The sequence below is a fragment of the Leiobunum rupestre genome, chromosome 3 (genome assembly GCF_980474605.1).
Source record: "Leiobunum rupestre chromosome 3, qqLeiRupe1.1.hap1, whole genome shotgun sequence".
Taxonomy (NCBI): Eukaryota; Metazoa; Arthropoda; class Arachnida; order Opiliones; family Sclerosomatidae; genus Leiobunum; species Leiobunum rupestre.
Window position 1 is genome coordinate 36,054,813 of NC_143386.1, and position 16,719 is coordinate 36,071,531.

Below are 16,719 nucleotides of genomic sequence, written 5' to 3' on the forward strand. Positions count from 1 at the left end.
TGATTTTCACTAGCGCATAAAACGGCACGGCACTCAACCTTGGGACGTATTTACGTTATAACGCTTTTATTTCAAAATGCATTTTGACGAACGCAGGTGGAAACCAAGCTTGAGGTGGCAGACGTAGAGGCGTTCGCAGAGGTTTTATCAGTCTTAGCTCGACGTCGAAAGTAACGGTGACTTTGAAAACGAATTGAAAATGAACATTAATTTTACGGGAAAACGCGCTTTGGTCACTGGCGCCGGGAGAGGTATGTGCTATTAAAATTAAACTGTTAAATTATCATTCAACAATGTGGGAAATTTTTCTAGGGATGGGTAGACAAATTTCCAAACATTTGGTACAATGTGGAGCTCAAGTGGTCGCCCTTTCCAGAACACTTAGTCATTTGGAAACTTTGCAACAAGAAGTGGCTCAGGTTAGTTGGTTTTCTTGTACTTGTAAAGACGTTTACTTAAAAATAAAGTTAATTTTATTTCATTATCTTTTAAATACAAGTACGACAACCACGTTCCATCAGTGTATTGATTTATTGCTAATATAATTATTTATTTATTGCTAATATAATTTTTTTTTTATTTGCTAATATAATTATTTATTTATTTATTGCTAATATAATTATTTATTTATTGCTAATATAATTATTTATTTATTGCTAATATAATTATTTATTTATTTATTGCCAATATAATTATTTATTTATTGCTAATATAATTATTTATTTATTGCTAATATAATTACTTATTTATTGCTAATATAATTATTTATTTATTGCTAATATAATTATTTATTTATTGATAATTTAATTACTAATTCATTGCTAATATAATTATTTATTACTAATATAATTATTTATTTATTGCTAATATAATTATTTATTTATTTATTGCCAATATAATTATTTATTTATTGCTAATATAATTACTTATTTATTGCTAATATAATTATTTATTTATTGCTAATATAATTATTTATTTATTGCTAATATAATTATTTATTTATTGCTAATATAATTATTTATTTATTGCTAATATAATTATGTATTTATTGCTAATATAATTATTTATTTATTGCTAGTATAATTAATGGTTGATTGTTTATTATTTTACGATATCTGAATGATACCAGAAATATTTCCATTTTAGTATTAATACATTTTGAAATGTATTATCTTCATAAAGGTTACTTAAGCTATATTATATAATATAATATAATATAAATAATTGCCAGCTGAGACTAGTGAAGTGACCGAAAATTTATAAGGATCACTAACTTTTGAAGATTGCGTTACTTTCTTTCCATTTTTTTTAAAAAAGAGCACCCAACACAGCAAGTTTAGGACTTTGCAATTAAGCAAAGGGTTTTACATAGTAAAACAAATGTTTACTGTCAAATCGTCAGTTTTTGCTTACATATTCTGGCAATAAAATGGTTGCCATGTTCTTTTTCCGGATAAAGGTTAAAAATTCCGTGAGTGACTTTCACCAAGAATGAATTGATATACCTAAGAATATGTAAAGGCAGGGATTTTACACCAATCCTTACATACCCTTAGTCGGCTTTCGATTTTTCGTCACTTTCCCTACCGACGATTGCCATCTGCGTTTACGTTTTGTAATTAAATATCAGATAAACAAAGCTACCATGTACGCGAGCATAGTTCCAGAGATGAATGCTATGCTCATATATTCTTGCCCTTACAAAATGAGTCTTAAGAAATCTTAAGAAATTTCAATGGGGTTTGAAGGAGCTTTTGGGAGTTTGAACGTTGGGAAAAAATTTCCCAAGAGTTCTTAAGGAAATTAAAGGAAAGTTTTGGGAATATCCGTCTTGGGAAAAATAGGTATTTTTGGTATTAAGAATCCTTAAGGAAATTCAAGGGAAGTTTTGAGATTAACCGTCTTGGGAAAATAATTAATTTTGGTAGTAAGAATTCTTAAGGAAATTAAAGGGACGTTTTGGGAATATCCGTCTTGGGAAAAATAGGTATTTTTGGTATTAAGAATCCTTAAGGAAATTCAAGGGAAGTTTTGAGATTAACCGTCTTGGGATAATAATTAATTTTGGTAGTAAGAATTCTTAAGGAAATTAAAGGGACGTTTTGGGAATATCCGTCTTGGAGGAAAAAAGAATTTTTAATGCAAAAATTACTTAAAGTTATAGGAATATCCAAGCACCTTGGAACAAGTAAGCATTTGTGTAAATAATAAGAATTCCTACGAAATTAACCGCTTTTATAAAATAAAAAGATTGTGTTTTACGTAGCTGGTATAGATATTAAATTAGACAGAATAAATAACTGCTTAAGTTTTATTTTAATATTTTTAAACATTTTTTTTACGACAAGGAAATGACTTTTAGCTTAATCGAATAATTCCATTTTTTGTTAAATAAGATTAACATATTAATTTCCATTTAGTACTATAATAATTTTAAAAAGGTATTGTTATCCCTTGGAGCTGTCGACCACATTTGGTATACTATCTCATGGTACCCTGACTGTGGTTTTCAACGGTTATGGTCGGCAAAACATCTTTAATTAATTGGATTAATTTAATAATTAGGTTTATCCGCTATACACCAACAGACGGAGTTTCTTTATTCTTTGGCCCTACACACGAAAAACGCTTAAAGAATTGTAATATTTTTAAAAGCCTTCTTCTATAGACACTAGGCCCTATGCTAAAAAGGACATTATTGTGTAATCAACGTATAATTGTTTTAAATTGGCATAAATCAGTTGGTTATATAGGGTACGGTGCCTTGCGTGGAGAGAGTTATGGCAGCGTTGTACTTTCGTGTTGAATGTGACGGTAGATTGAAACTAATACTTTATATTTGGTAATTGCTTGCATTAATTTGTAAGAGGTATTTTTCTAAGGGAAATAATTGGCTTTTTTTCCGTAATAGGCGTATGTTCCTGGATATAATTGTTTAATGCCAACGCTTAATCAACGTCAGTTCTAAAACGTTCATACTTGGTGAATTTTACATAATTTAATAGTTAGGTTTTCGTTTAATATATACTTCAAATAAACGTTAATCATATATCGTTCATACTTGGCTTTCTGTTAGTATTAAGACTTAATATCAACCGTTTTATAAACCGTCTATTTTGGTGACATCGTCAACCATTTCATAACGTTTACCTCTCAACATAGTTTCAACGATTCACAAACGGTTTATCAACGAGATTTTGCTACCTGGGTCCTTGGGAAGCGAAGGGAAAATCCGTGGGAAACTAAGAGAAAATCCTTGGGAGGGCAAGGGACAATTCTTAAGAAGCGAAGGTAATATCCATGGGAAGCGGAGGGAATTACTTTGGGAAATGTTACGAATTCCTTTTCAAATGTTCTTAAGAAATTCTTAAGAGCGGTCATGGGAAAAAGGTGCCAAACTTCCCAATGTTTCCCAAGGGGAACTCGTAAGAAATTCCCAAACATTTTCGTTACAAATGTTCTTAAGATTTCTTAAGATATTTTTCGTAAGGGTGGTGCTTGTGTTTATTTTTGCTTTAGCGCGTCTGACAATTGGTTAGTTTAGTTCTTACGTCTCATGAATTTGCGGCGCAGGTGGGGAAGCTTGAAATACTTTGCGTTGATTTGGAGGACTTGGAAGGGTCACGTCGGGCGATTGAGGAGCTTGGACATTTCGATTTATTGATCAACAATGCCGCAATTACGACTCAGGAACCATTCGATGAAATTAATTTGGAAAGTTACGACAGACTGTTAAACATAAACGTCAAATCCGTCATTAACGTTTCACAGGTAATAATCCGTTAGTGCTAATTAAAAGGATTTCAAATCCCTTGTTCAAGACACTAATGTTGGTAATGCGCTTTAAATTTTCAAAATATGCTAAAATCAATGTGATACTTTATTTAACTGAACATAACTAAATATAATATCAAGAAAAGTAAGGATGGTAGATATAATTATGATGAGTCTTTTCATTACATGGAAATCTATCATTTAAAACCAGGAATCAATACCTCATAAATCAAATAGGAAATTTGTACAAAGGAAATTTAAACATGATTTGACTTACTGAAATTCGAACATTTGCAACATGATTCTGCTTATTGAAATTCAAATATTTGCAACGTGATTCGACTTATACATAACCGACAATTATCCAAAAATATCACAAAAAAACTATTATTATTCGTATAAAATGTTCGTAAATAAACAGTTAACCAAAAATTTTATGATTATTGAAAAATTTGCCGGTTAATTTATTTGTTCCGCCGATCTTTACTCTCGTTTCAGTTTTAGCTTTTTTGAAAGTTCGTCGTTAGTTCAGCATCCCAATATTCTGCTGATAATAAAAACACAATTTCTACATATTTTAGAAGAAGATGTCTCAAATGTGGTATTGTTTCTGCTGAGTGACAAAGCTTCGATGGTGACAGGCGTTGCGTTACTCGTTGATGGTGGACTTCTGGCTGGTCAAGCTCCGAAAAACTAATTTAGTATTATAATTTTAAATAAAGTATGATGTACTTTCGTTGATAGTCAATATTTTTTCCTCAACATTGTGAAGTCATAAATCAATAAATTTCTACTCTATTAAGAGACGACTCTTTGCTTTTAAAAAAAACAATTAAGGTCAAAACACTACGTGACGTCACTAGGCTTATAATTCTTGTGGTGCTATATTAGTGAAAAAGTCTCTAACCGCAAATATCTTGATACGAACCTAACCTAAATCTAAGACCATTTACACCTGGACTACAATGCCAACGTTATAACTCCGATTTCAGAGTGTCCGCTACAAAACACCACCAAGTGGAGAAAATCTGCGATAGTAATCCACAAACATGCAGCAACCCCCCTTTTTTTATCCCCTTCTTTAGGAAGCGAACGGTTCTTAAATAACGGGCGAAAATTGGTCACGACTCACGGGGTGACGCGAAGTGAACGCGTTTTTTCAGCCCGAATTCTCTTGTGGACGACAGTTACCTCTAAATAACGATGGTGGCGTTGGGGTAGCGGCGACACTAGCCTAACAACAACGCCTACCTTCATTGCAGTCCAGGTGTAAATGGTCTTAGCCTAAATTGATCGAAACACTGAAAAAAACCAGGTTTAGGGAATAATTCGCAAATTTCATAAGCTACAGAACAGAAATAAGCTGACGTAATAAGCAGCCAATGAAATTGCGTTTATTTAATTATCTTTGTTATCAAGGGTTGAATAGTGTAGATAAAGTCCTACTCATATAAAATGGATCAAGTTGATATTGCGTGGCGTTATGTTTCTCGTGTGAACGTAAATGAAAGAGTATGGTGGGTGGTACCCAAATATTTCAGAAAAATGAGTAGTATCCGAATATCGTTGGTACAACTTTAGGGGGCGCGTCTGGAGGGCGGTAGCCCACCCAATAGCTTTTTAGGGATTAATAATTAGTAATTAATTAACTTATTAATTAATTATTATTAAAATTCTTTAGAACTTACAAATATACACTAATTACCACCCTGGTTAAGCAAAATCTAATATATGTTAGGTATTTTAGATAGGGGGCGCTACATACGCCGCCCCCTTCGCACATTTGAAGTTAACTCAGTTTTTGAACTAAACCACGTGATGTAGGGTAGTAAAACCGGTTTCAAAATGAAAATTTAAAATGAGAAAGTAGTTCTATTTAAGTTTGGCTCTAACTATCTTGCTATAAACATCCGATGAAACATTATTTGCTATTGATAATCCCTGAATGAACAAACTTGAAAATTAGAAGCCACTCCAAAATCTAGAAGAGGGCCGCTTCTCATACTTACTTTTGCTATCACCTGTACCTCATCTATTACCTTTTACCATTCACCGTACCTATCATCTATCAACTATCACCTCACCTCACCTAACCTAAACAATACTTTAGTCGCACGGAAGTCAGTTGGGGGCACAGAAGGTGACAGCGAGGTCATTAGAGTGGCGTTGAGTTAGAAAAAGAAAGTCGAGAACGTGGTGATATTTTCAGAATGCTACCTAGTAGCGTTTAGAAGTTAATACATCCATCCATACAAACATACAGGACAGATTCAGAAATATATTACAGATATTGCTACTGAATTACCTAAAATGACCAACAGAAAAATAGTGCTGCTGAAATTATACTCCTTGTATAGTTGCAACTTACCAAACACGTTTTTACCAAGGCTTAGTGTGTTATTTAATATTATAATTCCGACACCACACGGTATGATCTTCCCCAACGCGACCATAATTAACATTTTTTCTATTAAAAATAAAGAATTTAACATTAATTATATTAAATCAAAATAGCTCATTATTGAAAATAGAAATAAAGTAAGTGAAACTATCAAACGATTTTGCACCAGCTTACGTGTTAAGGAAATGCGTGGTAAGTTTAACTACCCTTTCACTTGAAATTAATTTAAACAATATCTAATACACTATTTTGCTGTTAAAAATAAACTAAAATAAACTGAAAGAGTTTGTTCAGAAATTGATATTAGTGTTTAACTAATATAAATAGCGTTTAACAAAAATAGATGTTAGATTTACAGGTATAGCGATTCACGATTAGAATTTTATTATCAATGATCGTTATCTACTTATCTTATCTCCTTGTATGCCATTTCTTATCTTGATAAGTTTACGTTTCACGGATATTTAAAATATCAATCTGTTAAAACCCGTATAATACATAGGAACGTAGAATTTCTTAGTGCCGAAAATTCTCGATAGGGGTAGCCATTATCACGTTACAACGTGGTTCTTGTTATGGAACTAATGACAATAAGGTATAAACTTGGCTGATCTTTGATAAAAACGTCTCTTATTCCAAAGAACTTGTATATTTATCGAGAATGTACTTGCCCTTTTAGATATTTTGGAGGAAAAGGCCCTCTGAAATTTATGCTTATTTACTTAAATATTCCATTTCAATTTATCCTTAACCTAAGCAGTGTTTATCCTTTATATTTAAATATAACATATGATGTTTTTTATATTGACAACATTCAGATTAATCAGAAGCGAAAATATAAGAAAAAGGTTTTATTGGAATATCCATTTCAGAAGATCAACGCCCGTGAATGAATTAGACTAAATTTGGAATGATGTAATGAATAAGGGAATTGTACATAGCATAAAACTGAATTGTAGGAAGATACAAGGTTATATCAAATTAATGTGAAAAAATGGATGGAAGGTGCGGAATAAGTAAACGTTATCTGAAACACTTAACTTGGAAGAAAATCAAAATAGGGCTGATATTATTTCTACCCTAAGAACACACATTTTAAACTTTATATACGGAGATCCCCCAAAAATCGAGAACAGTTTATGAATAGACTCGGTTCGAGTAAAAAGTACGTGTTTGTCTCCTTTCAATATATTCCAAATGGGTCGAAACAAATATATTCAGTGTCCAAGTTGCGAGAAACGAATACGTAGCTATAGATTAAGAACCCATAAATGTAAGCGTACATCGTGTACAACGTGCAATAAATCGTTTAAATCACAACTGAGTCGACATATTAGACGTTGCAGTCTAAACCCTCACAAAGTAAACTTAGGCAAAGTAGAAGCGGAAATTGATAAACAACGAGTCCGCTCAGAAGCCGTTGCTCGATCTGGACTACCATCGCATCTCTTTGGAAATTTGACAAGTGCTTGGGTGGAACAAATGAAAACCCCTAAACGAATAAATAAAGATATAGAACTTAGACCATGGCAGAAAAGTTTATTGGAACATTTAATTCTCTCAGACCGAAAAATAATATTTGTAATAGGAAAAGATGGAAATGAAGGAAAATCGTGGATGTTAAATTACTTGAAATCCCGTAAACCCAATTTTACACATTGTCAGCAAGTGACAGTTTCGGGGAGTGAAATGCTTTTTCAATTGAAAAAAGTTTGCTCTGGTGTGAACCAATTTTCTTTAACACCTTGAGAAGTACAAAAATATGCGATGAACACTTGGCAGTATTTGAAAGTTTAAAAGATGGTGAAATTGTTAGTACGAAATATAATTGTGTGAGTATAAATATTAGTACTCCAAATGTAGTTTGTGTATTTGGAAATTATATGCCTGAATCTTCCGGTTTAAGTTCTGATAGAATTGTACGATTTTATATAAAAAATAATTATTTATGTAAATATTAATTATGAAATATGTATAGTAGAAATGTTAATATAAAATTTGCATAATTGAGGACGTGTGAATATAAAAAATAGTAAACTTAAGGTTGTTTTTGTTTAATTCCCGATTTTTCTTAGGTATATGTTCATATTATAGCCGTCCTCAGGTTTTTTCTTGGATATGATTTATGGAAAATGTACTTTCATGGGTTAGGCTTAGAAATTTAGTCTTAGCTATTTACACTTTACGGGTTTTTAGGTCTAGCTTTAATTTTTTACGTATTGGGAAATGTATTTCGGCGTATTATTTAAGTAAAATTTTAGTCTTAACAAAGTCCACGAGTTAGGAAATGATTTATGGATAGGAAAATATTTATAAATACTAAAGACAGAGGCAGAAACTAGGAGATCAGAGGAAAAAGAACCAACGCAATCGAAAATAATAAAGCCTTTAAATACGTTTTGCGTTCTTTATTGCATACTATTACCATATTTTAGTTTGGGGTTACTGTATTTAGTACCATGGCGCCATCTAAACTTTGAAATAATCCTTAATTAAATATATTGATAAAAGGGCCCAAGTGATGACACTTCCCCTATTTCCGGTGACGTACCAATTCTCACGTGACTCGCTCATTTTTCTGTGCGCGCTCACGTTTAATAAGATAACTGAACTTTACACGTAGAATTTCATAGTACCATGTGAAATATTTATTCGTTGAAGGATCTAGCGACATCTGGCTGGTACAAAGATACACCAGGCAGCATGGATCTGATAACAATCGCCGGATTCATACTATCTTTGATAAAAAAAGTCTCTTATTCCCCAAGAACATGTATATTTATCGAGAATGTACTAGCTCTATTAGATATTTTGGAGGAAGGGCGAACTAAAATTTATGCTTGTTTACGAAATTAATTAGCGTATTTAAAAAAAAACATTTATTCTTAACAAATGCATTCATGTTAGGATATGATTTACGAAAAATGTACTTTCATGGGTCAGGCTTAGAAATTTAGTCTTAGCTTTTTACACTTTACAGGTTTTTAGGTCTAGCTTTAATTTTTTACGTATTGGAAAATGTATTTCAGCGTATTATTATAAGTAAAATTTTAGTCTTATGGATAGGAAAATATTTATAAATACTAAAGACAGAGGCAGAAACTAGGAGATCAGAGGAAAAAGAACCAACGCGTTCGAAAATAATAAAACCTTTAAATACGTTTTGCGTTCTTTATTGCATACTATTACCATATTTTAGTTTGGGCTTACTGTATTGAGAGCCATGGCGCCATCTAAACTTTGAAATAATCCGTAGATAAATAAATATAATGATAAAAGGGCTCAAGTGATAACACTTCTCATCCGCCGGATTCATACTATCTTTGATAAAAAAACGTCTCTTATTCCCCAAGAACATGTATATTTATTGAGAATGTACTAGCGCGATTAGATCTAATGCTAGTAAGACGCCCTAACATTTATGCATAGGGGCTCGTGACATACCGATTCTCACGTGACTTGTTCATTTTTCCGCGCGCGCGCGCGTACGATTGATAAGATAACTGAACTTTGACTTAGCGAGATCTTTGTTTTATTTGACGCTGCAATCGGAAAGGTTTGAGTAGAAATTCTGTTTTGTTCCATGTTACATTTTCAGCCTTTTGGAGCGTTCATTGTACATATAAAGTAAGTATTTTTCATGAATATTTATTATATTAGACAGTATTTGACCTTTAAGGCATATTATACTTAGTATATTAAATTTGGGCTTACCAGGTAGGAATCTGAATTAGAGTTAAAAAATGAATTTTAGTAGTCTGCTTTTTTTAGGCGAAGATTAGCGTAGAAAGTAATTTACTATTTTGTTTTTGTTGTAGACTATATATTTTAGACAATTAGCTTATTAAGCGTTTATTATGAGAATGGTATTTTGAAAACGTTTCTACCGCAAAATGGTATTAATAGTATACTAATTTAATGTAAATTTCTATTAATTGTATTGTTTTCTAGGATATGATTGCATCAAAAGCTCTCGAGAGGAATCTACAATGGGAATTTTTCTAGTGGGTTAATTATGTGACGTCAAACAATAGGTTCCACTTTAGATATTAAACTGGGTTAATTATGTTACGTCAACACAGGTTTTTTTTCAAGTGGGTAAAATTATGTGACGTCAATGGGTATCATTAGTTGCAGATTTGATCACGTGATAATTATTAGTTCGGAAATATCTCGTTCAATAGGATCTCATCTGGGTGACGTCAGCAGCAGACGAATTTTGGAGGTAATCCAACAATTCTTTTAAACCGTTTTCTCGATCGAGACCCCATTGGGCTTAGATATTATAAATTCCAGTGTAAGATGTTTTATACATGTAGAATTTCATAGTACCAAATATTCTCGATAGAGGCTCGTGACGTACCGATTCTCACGTGACTCGTTCATTTTTATGTGCGCGCGCACGTTTAATAAGATAACTGAACTTTCAGAGAACTTTAAGCAATGGGTTTTTTCCACACGATTATAGGTTCAGAAAAGTCTCGTTAGAGGTCCTCCTCCTGATAAACCGTCAGTGGGGCTTTTTTTCCACTGGTACTTAAGATATGACGTCAGTTTAGTCTTGGGAATCAATTCTTAGTTTCAGTTTCGATATCTCAAGTCTTATCTACACGTCACATAGCGTTCTTTCTTTCAATTCTAGGGAATTGTCGTTGAAGGTCACGGAGTTTTTTTGCTCCGTTTTCAGACGTTCGTGAGCTCTATTTAACGGCATAGGCTTAGGGTTTCCGACCATCAAAGAGAAAAAGTAAGTTTATATCTTATTATATTTAAAATAAAATTTTTAGGTGCTCTTTTATATATTAGACAGAAAATTAGGCCTAAATTAGGTCGTGTAGGGGTAAGATTAGCGTAGAAAGTAAGTTTCTATTTTTATTTTGTAGTAAACTATATATATATATTTTAGACAATTTTCCAAACAATTTGCATATTGAAAAAGCGTTTATATTGAGAATTTTAGCGTAGAAATTTAACCATATTGAGAAAATTTGGTTTAGTAGGCTTAGTGAATGTATCATTTGAAACTATAGAACGTATTTTGTCTAGATCAACTATGGAAAATGAAACGTATCGACTTGAAACGTTTCGTCACTGGAAAAACCCGCACGTCACTAAAGATAAACTAGCGAAGGCTGGATTCTACTATATTCAACGTGGCGATGATGTACGATGTTACAAGTGCCATGGAATCTTAGGAAACTGGGAATAAGGAGACGTACCAGAACTTGAACATGCCAGATGCTTTCCAAACTGTCCGTCAAGGGATAATTCACCCTCGGAAAAAAAGTATCTCTCGCAAGAATGGGACATTCCACCTACGCCAAAAGCAACTACTGTCATCGATAAAAGCTTCTCACCTGTACCTGAAGAAGACGACGTTTGTGACTGTCCCTCGTATGTCAGACGATACTGCTGTTAAACACTACAAATACGTTAGTTAGAACTTTAAATTTGGGGATGGGTGGAAAAAATTACGGCTCTTCGTTTTTCCAACTGCATTTCTGATGTACCCAAAAATGGACCAAAATGGACCAAATGTACCCTATAAACGACCAAAGTCACCATTTTCGACCCTATGTACCCCATTTCGGACCAAAAGTACCCTAAACTGGACCTTTTAGCTTTAATGTAATGTTAAACTCCCATAGAGATTCCCCTAAAAATAAACAATTTGCGGTCCAATTTTGGGTACATGAAGTATTTCGGTGAGGTAAAACTAATTCTGGCAAACTGCTGCGATTTATAGCGAATGGGGGGAAAAACCGATTTCTAGCTATTGGGAGCGATCGTGGATATTTTAGAGTTCAGGAATTATTGAAATTAGCAGCGCTTAAGAAAATATGGGTAACGAGGGGGGAGGGGAAGCAGAGAGAGAGAGTCTACTGATTACGGACTTAGGATTGAGAGATAATAATAATGGTTAACGGGGCTGGGCGAGGGGGCGTGCAGAGAGAATATAGCGATTATAATCTGGTTAATGAGGTATAGCTCGGGGGAATACAGATTCTGGAGAATGAAAAATTCTGGCGATTGGTGAGGGGGATGAATCTTGCTGTTACAGTCTGGTTAACAAAGATAGTAGCACTGAGAAAAACGTTCTAGGGATTATGGTTAAAGGGGGGAGCAAAGAGAGAGAATCTTCTGATTATGGACTTAGGATTGAGAGATAACAATTATGGTTAATGGGGCGGGACGAGGGGGATGCAGAGAGAGAATATAGCGATTATAATCTGGTTAATGAGGTAGCGTGGGGAATATAGATTCTGGGGATTATGGTTAATGGGGGAGCAGAGAGAGTCTACTGATTGCGGTACGGTTAACGAAGATAACAGCTCTGGGAAAAACGTTCTTGGGATTATGGTTAACAGGGGGGAGCAGAGAGAGACTACTGATTACGATATGGTTAACGAAGATAACAGCGCGGGTAGTACAGATTCTAGAGAATGAAAATTATGGTTAGTGGAAGCAATGATAAATTCTGGCGAATGGGGAGGGGGAAAGGGGTAAGCAGAGAGTCTACTGATTGCGGTACGGTTAACGAAGATAACAACGCTGGGAAAAACGTTCTGGGGATTATGGTTAATGAGGGGGAGGAAAGGGGAGCAGAGAGAGACTACTGATTGCGATATGGTTAACGAAGATAACAGCGCTGGAAAAAACGTTCTGGGGATTATGGTTAATGAGGGGGAGGAAAGAGAGATAATCTACTGATTACGGACTTAGGATTGAGAGATAACAATTATGGTTAATGGCGCGGGGCGAGGGGGATGCAGAGAGATAATATAGCGATTATAATCTGGTTAATGAGGTAGCGTGGGGAATACAGATTCTGGGGTTATGGTTAATGGGGGAGCAGAGAGAGTCTACTGATTGCGATATTGTTAACGAAGATAAAAGCGCTGGAAAAAACGTTCTGGGGATTATGGTTAATGAGGGGGAGGAAAGGGGAGCAGAGAGAGACTACTGATTGCGATATGGTTAACGAAGATAACAGCGCTGGAAAAAACGTTCTGGGGATTATGGTTAATGAGGGGGAGGAAAGGGGAACAGAGAGAGACTACTGATGATGATATGGTTAATGAGATAAGATATCAGACTGATTATCTCATTAACCATGTCATCATCCTTCTCTCTGCTTAATGTCACCGAAATTCCCGAGCCCCGACTTTCGGTGGCAAATAGTCGTGGCGCGCGATCGAGACTATTTACCCCCGACTTTCGGTGGCAAATAGCAATGGCCGCGTGGTTGCGCTATTTACCCCCGATTTTCGGTGGTAAATAGATACAAGCTATTTACCACCGAAAATCGGGGGTAAATAGACAGGGCGCTCCTGGTGCGCCACCGCCTTTATGGGTTACAAGAGCCGGACCCCGACTCCCCGGTAAAGCCACCAGTTATTGCACACTCTAACCCATTTAGGGCCAGAAGTTTAAAATAAGTGTGACACTCTCTTATCGAAGCCGCGTATGGCCAGAAGTAATAGATAATTGTTGCACTTACTTATCGAAGCCGTGTATGGCTAGAAGTAATATTTCACTCAAATTACTAATTCACAATTTTATGCTACCTGCTTAAATGGAATACGGGCACGAAATTATATAATCGCCTACTTGGTGAACTTATTTTAACGAAGACTGAAACAAGTCCACATTTGTTTTTAATTTTATGATCCTTGCGTGAGTCCAGTGAGATAACTGGTTTTGTCAGATGAGCCTGAGCGGAGTTCGTCTAGTCCCATTCGCATCCCAAAATTTTTTTGGTGTAAAACATGCATTTATCCCAAAAACATTTCTGATTGAGCAGTGCACATCTTATTGTAAAGATGAGAAGAGTCGATTGTGAAATAGATGAGCCCTAAAGGAGGAACAAGGAAAATTACAAAAATATTCTAGGCTTAGCCTCCAGTCTCTAAGAAATTAACAAGATTGAGAGCCCGAGACAAGTAATAATAATAATCAGCTAAGCTAATACCATAAAATAATTAATTACTAGCTCCCTATAAGTGAAACAGACACATAGACCCAATGCATTCGGCGATTTCTCCTTCCGAAAAAACCCTTACGTCAATTTTAAATGATTTTTCTTTCGCTCGCAACCGCAATGCATGATATTCCGGTAGCTGTTCAAAGCCGATTAGCCAATTAGCGATTAGGATAAATATTTACGGTCCATTTACGTTCTGTCGGTATTTCTACAACGTAACGTAAGTAGATAATGATTGAAACAGTTGTGTCCGGAATAATGTATAAGGAAAGCGTGATTTCAGGCTTAGCGGATGTTAGTCGGTCACTTATTGTAGTTTATTTAAAATGGTTCCGCGAATTTCTATCCGAATCTCCATCATCTGAATAAAAATGAAGGTAATATACACGCTGAAAGAAGTTTTCTCTTTGAAAGAATATTACAAGAAAAAATGCAATATTTACTATATGTAAACTGTATGACATTTTTAAATTGGACGCAGATTTGTTAAAAACGAACATTAAGCCCAGGGAAAATCCGTTTATGAATGAAGATGACCCTCCCCGGAGAAGGCCTAGCAAACAGTCTTTCATCCAAAACGAAGAGAGTGAATCTGCGCCTCTAAAGAAGGAAAAAAGACCCCAAACCACTAATTTCACGTGGCACGATTGTTTTGTTTCGTTTGAATCAAGCAAATCTATTAAAGCAGACCTTCTATGAAGATATGAGAAGACTCACATTTTATGAAAATTTAAATACAGAGATTTTGAGAAGATTTTCAATTTTCTGTCACCCACCACCTATGATTACGGGTTTGAACAACTTTGTTGTCATCAGTAGCGGCGCCAGGATTTTTGGGGAGGTAGGCCAACGATTTGGAGGCCCCCCAAAATTATGGAGGCCCATCCACCACAATTTTTTAAAATCCGTCCACGTCGATTATTTAATTTTTTTAAGCAAGTGGTGCAATTTTTGGGTAAAATGGGTACGCGACGAAAAAATTAGAACTATCTAATAACACTTAAGAAATGAGTGGTTATTTACTTATTTTTACGACTGAATTCAAGTCTATCAATTTACATTCATACCTTCGCTACTTCACGTGTACATCCCTTACATCAGAACTTACAACTTTACGAAAATGAATGTACATAGGTACACTAAGTAAAGGAAGTTTCAGATAAAATTAAAGATACAATTTGGATATAGTAGCGCTCGCCAAAATACACTACGTTCAAAGAAAAGTGACTCGTACCTTTGAAAGAAATAAAAACAGCAGTGTCGTTAAGAAAATCACTCGCATTGAATATTGAAAAATTAATAAATAAATAAATTATTTCGCAAACAGATTACAGAATTTTCTGATATTAAATAATTTGGAGTCCCCTTAAGACGACTTTTGGAGGCCCCTACCAAAATTTAAAGTAGGCCCAGGCCTACCCCGGCCTGTTGCTTTTGCCGCTACTGGATGTCATGATTTAACCAACATTGATTTTGGTATGGAAGCTGAAGCGAGTAATGAGGATGACATGATGATGGATGATGAGTTTGAAATTGATCATAACATTTTAGACCAACTAGAATCTCAAGGAATGGAGTTGTGCTCTAAAGAGGAATTGGATAAAAAATTACTCAAAATTGACCAAAATCTATCATTGTCTAGAGAAATTATGTGTCTCGAGGAAGACCAAGCGTTATACAGGTTAGCTGGTGGCTCTATAGGCCAAATTATAAATGTGTCTAAAAACTAAAAGAAAAGAATAGTTATACTTTAAAGCAAAAGATCAAAGAGCGGAACATCTACAATATGGTGAAAAAAGTATTCCAAAATGGAAATGAAAAATCTACATTACCTAAATGCTTGCAAATAAGTGATTATGGGAAAAGGGGGGCCTAATGTTCCCCAAGAAAGAATTCCTCCCATTTATTCGACTTGTTATTAACATCAAAAAAAATTTGCCTCCCTAGAAGGTTTAGAAAAATACAAAACTAACATGATTAAAGTAAGAGTAATTTTTAAATATTTTTTAAATTTTTCATTAAAATTAATTTTATTTAAGGCTAAATTGGTCTGCAAAGAAACCATATCTCAGTATTTGGGAACTATTTGGATTTTGTATTGCCATGGACTCCCTCAAGATTGTTTACCAACAGATGATGGAGATAAGGATTTTTTGGATATTTGGGTCAGAAAAATGGTGAATTCCCGAGTTCAAGAGTTAATGGGCAAATCGAAAACTACAACTTGGTAAGGATGGCCAAACTTTACAATATAAACTTTATGCAGCAGTGGCTCCTCATCTTAAAAATCTAGTTTTAAAGATGAGGAACCTATACTACAAGTAGAACAAGTCGGCCCAGGCCGTAATATTAGTTCCACATCAGTGTATTCGAGTGGGCAAACCCATACACCCTTAGTAGACACAGGTAGGCAAACTAATACAAAAACTGTTGAGGCAACGTGATTTCTTATCGTTTGATATATAAATTGCCATCCTAAGTTAAAGAGTGGGTGCCGCCCACCCTCAGGATACCCGGGTGGGCAAACCAATTTAAAAGCTGTTGAGGCCATGTGATTTCC

General features: G+C 34.6%; 1 protein-coding gene across 1 annotated transcript; it reads left to right on the forward strand.

Moving 5' to 3' along the window:
* The first annotated feature begins 181 nt into the window (after positions 1–181).
* Positions 182–15,889, forward strand: LOC149951609 (L-xylulose reductase-like). Its single transcript, XM_090169618.1, has 5 exons — positions 182–251; positions 313–419; positions 3,574–3,771; positions 6,289–6,367; positions 15,645–15,889. Exons 1-5 carry the CDS (start codon positions 200–202, stop codon positions 15,887–15,889), a joined length of 681 nt encoding a protein of 226 aa, XP_090025744.1. The 5' UTR covers positions 182–199.
* Positions 15,890–16,719: the final 830 nt, after the last annotated feature.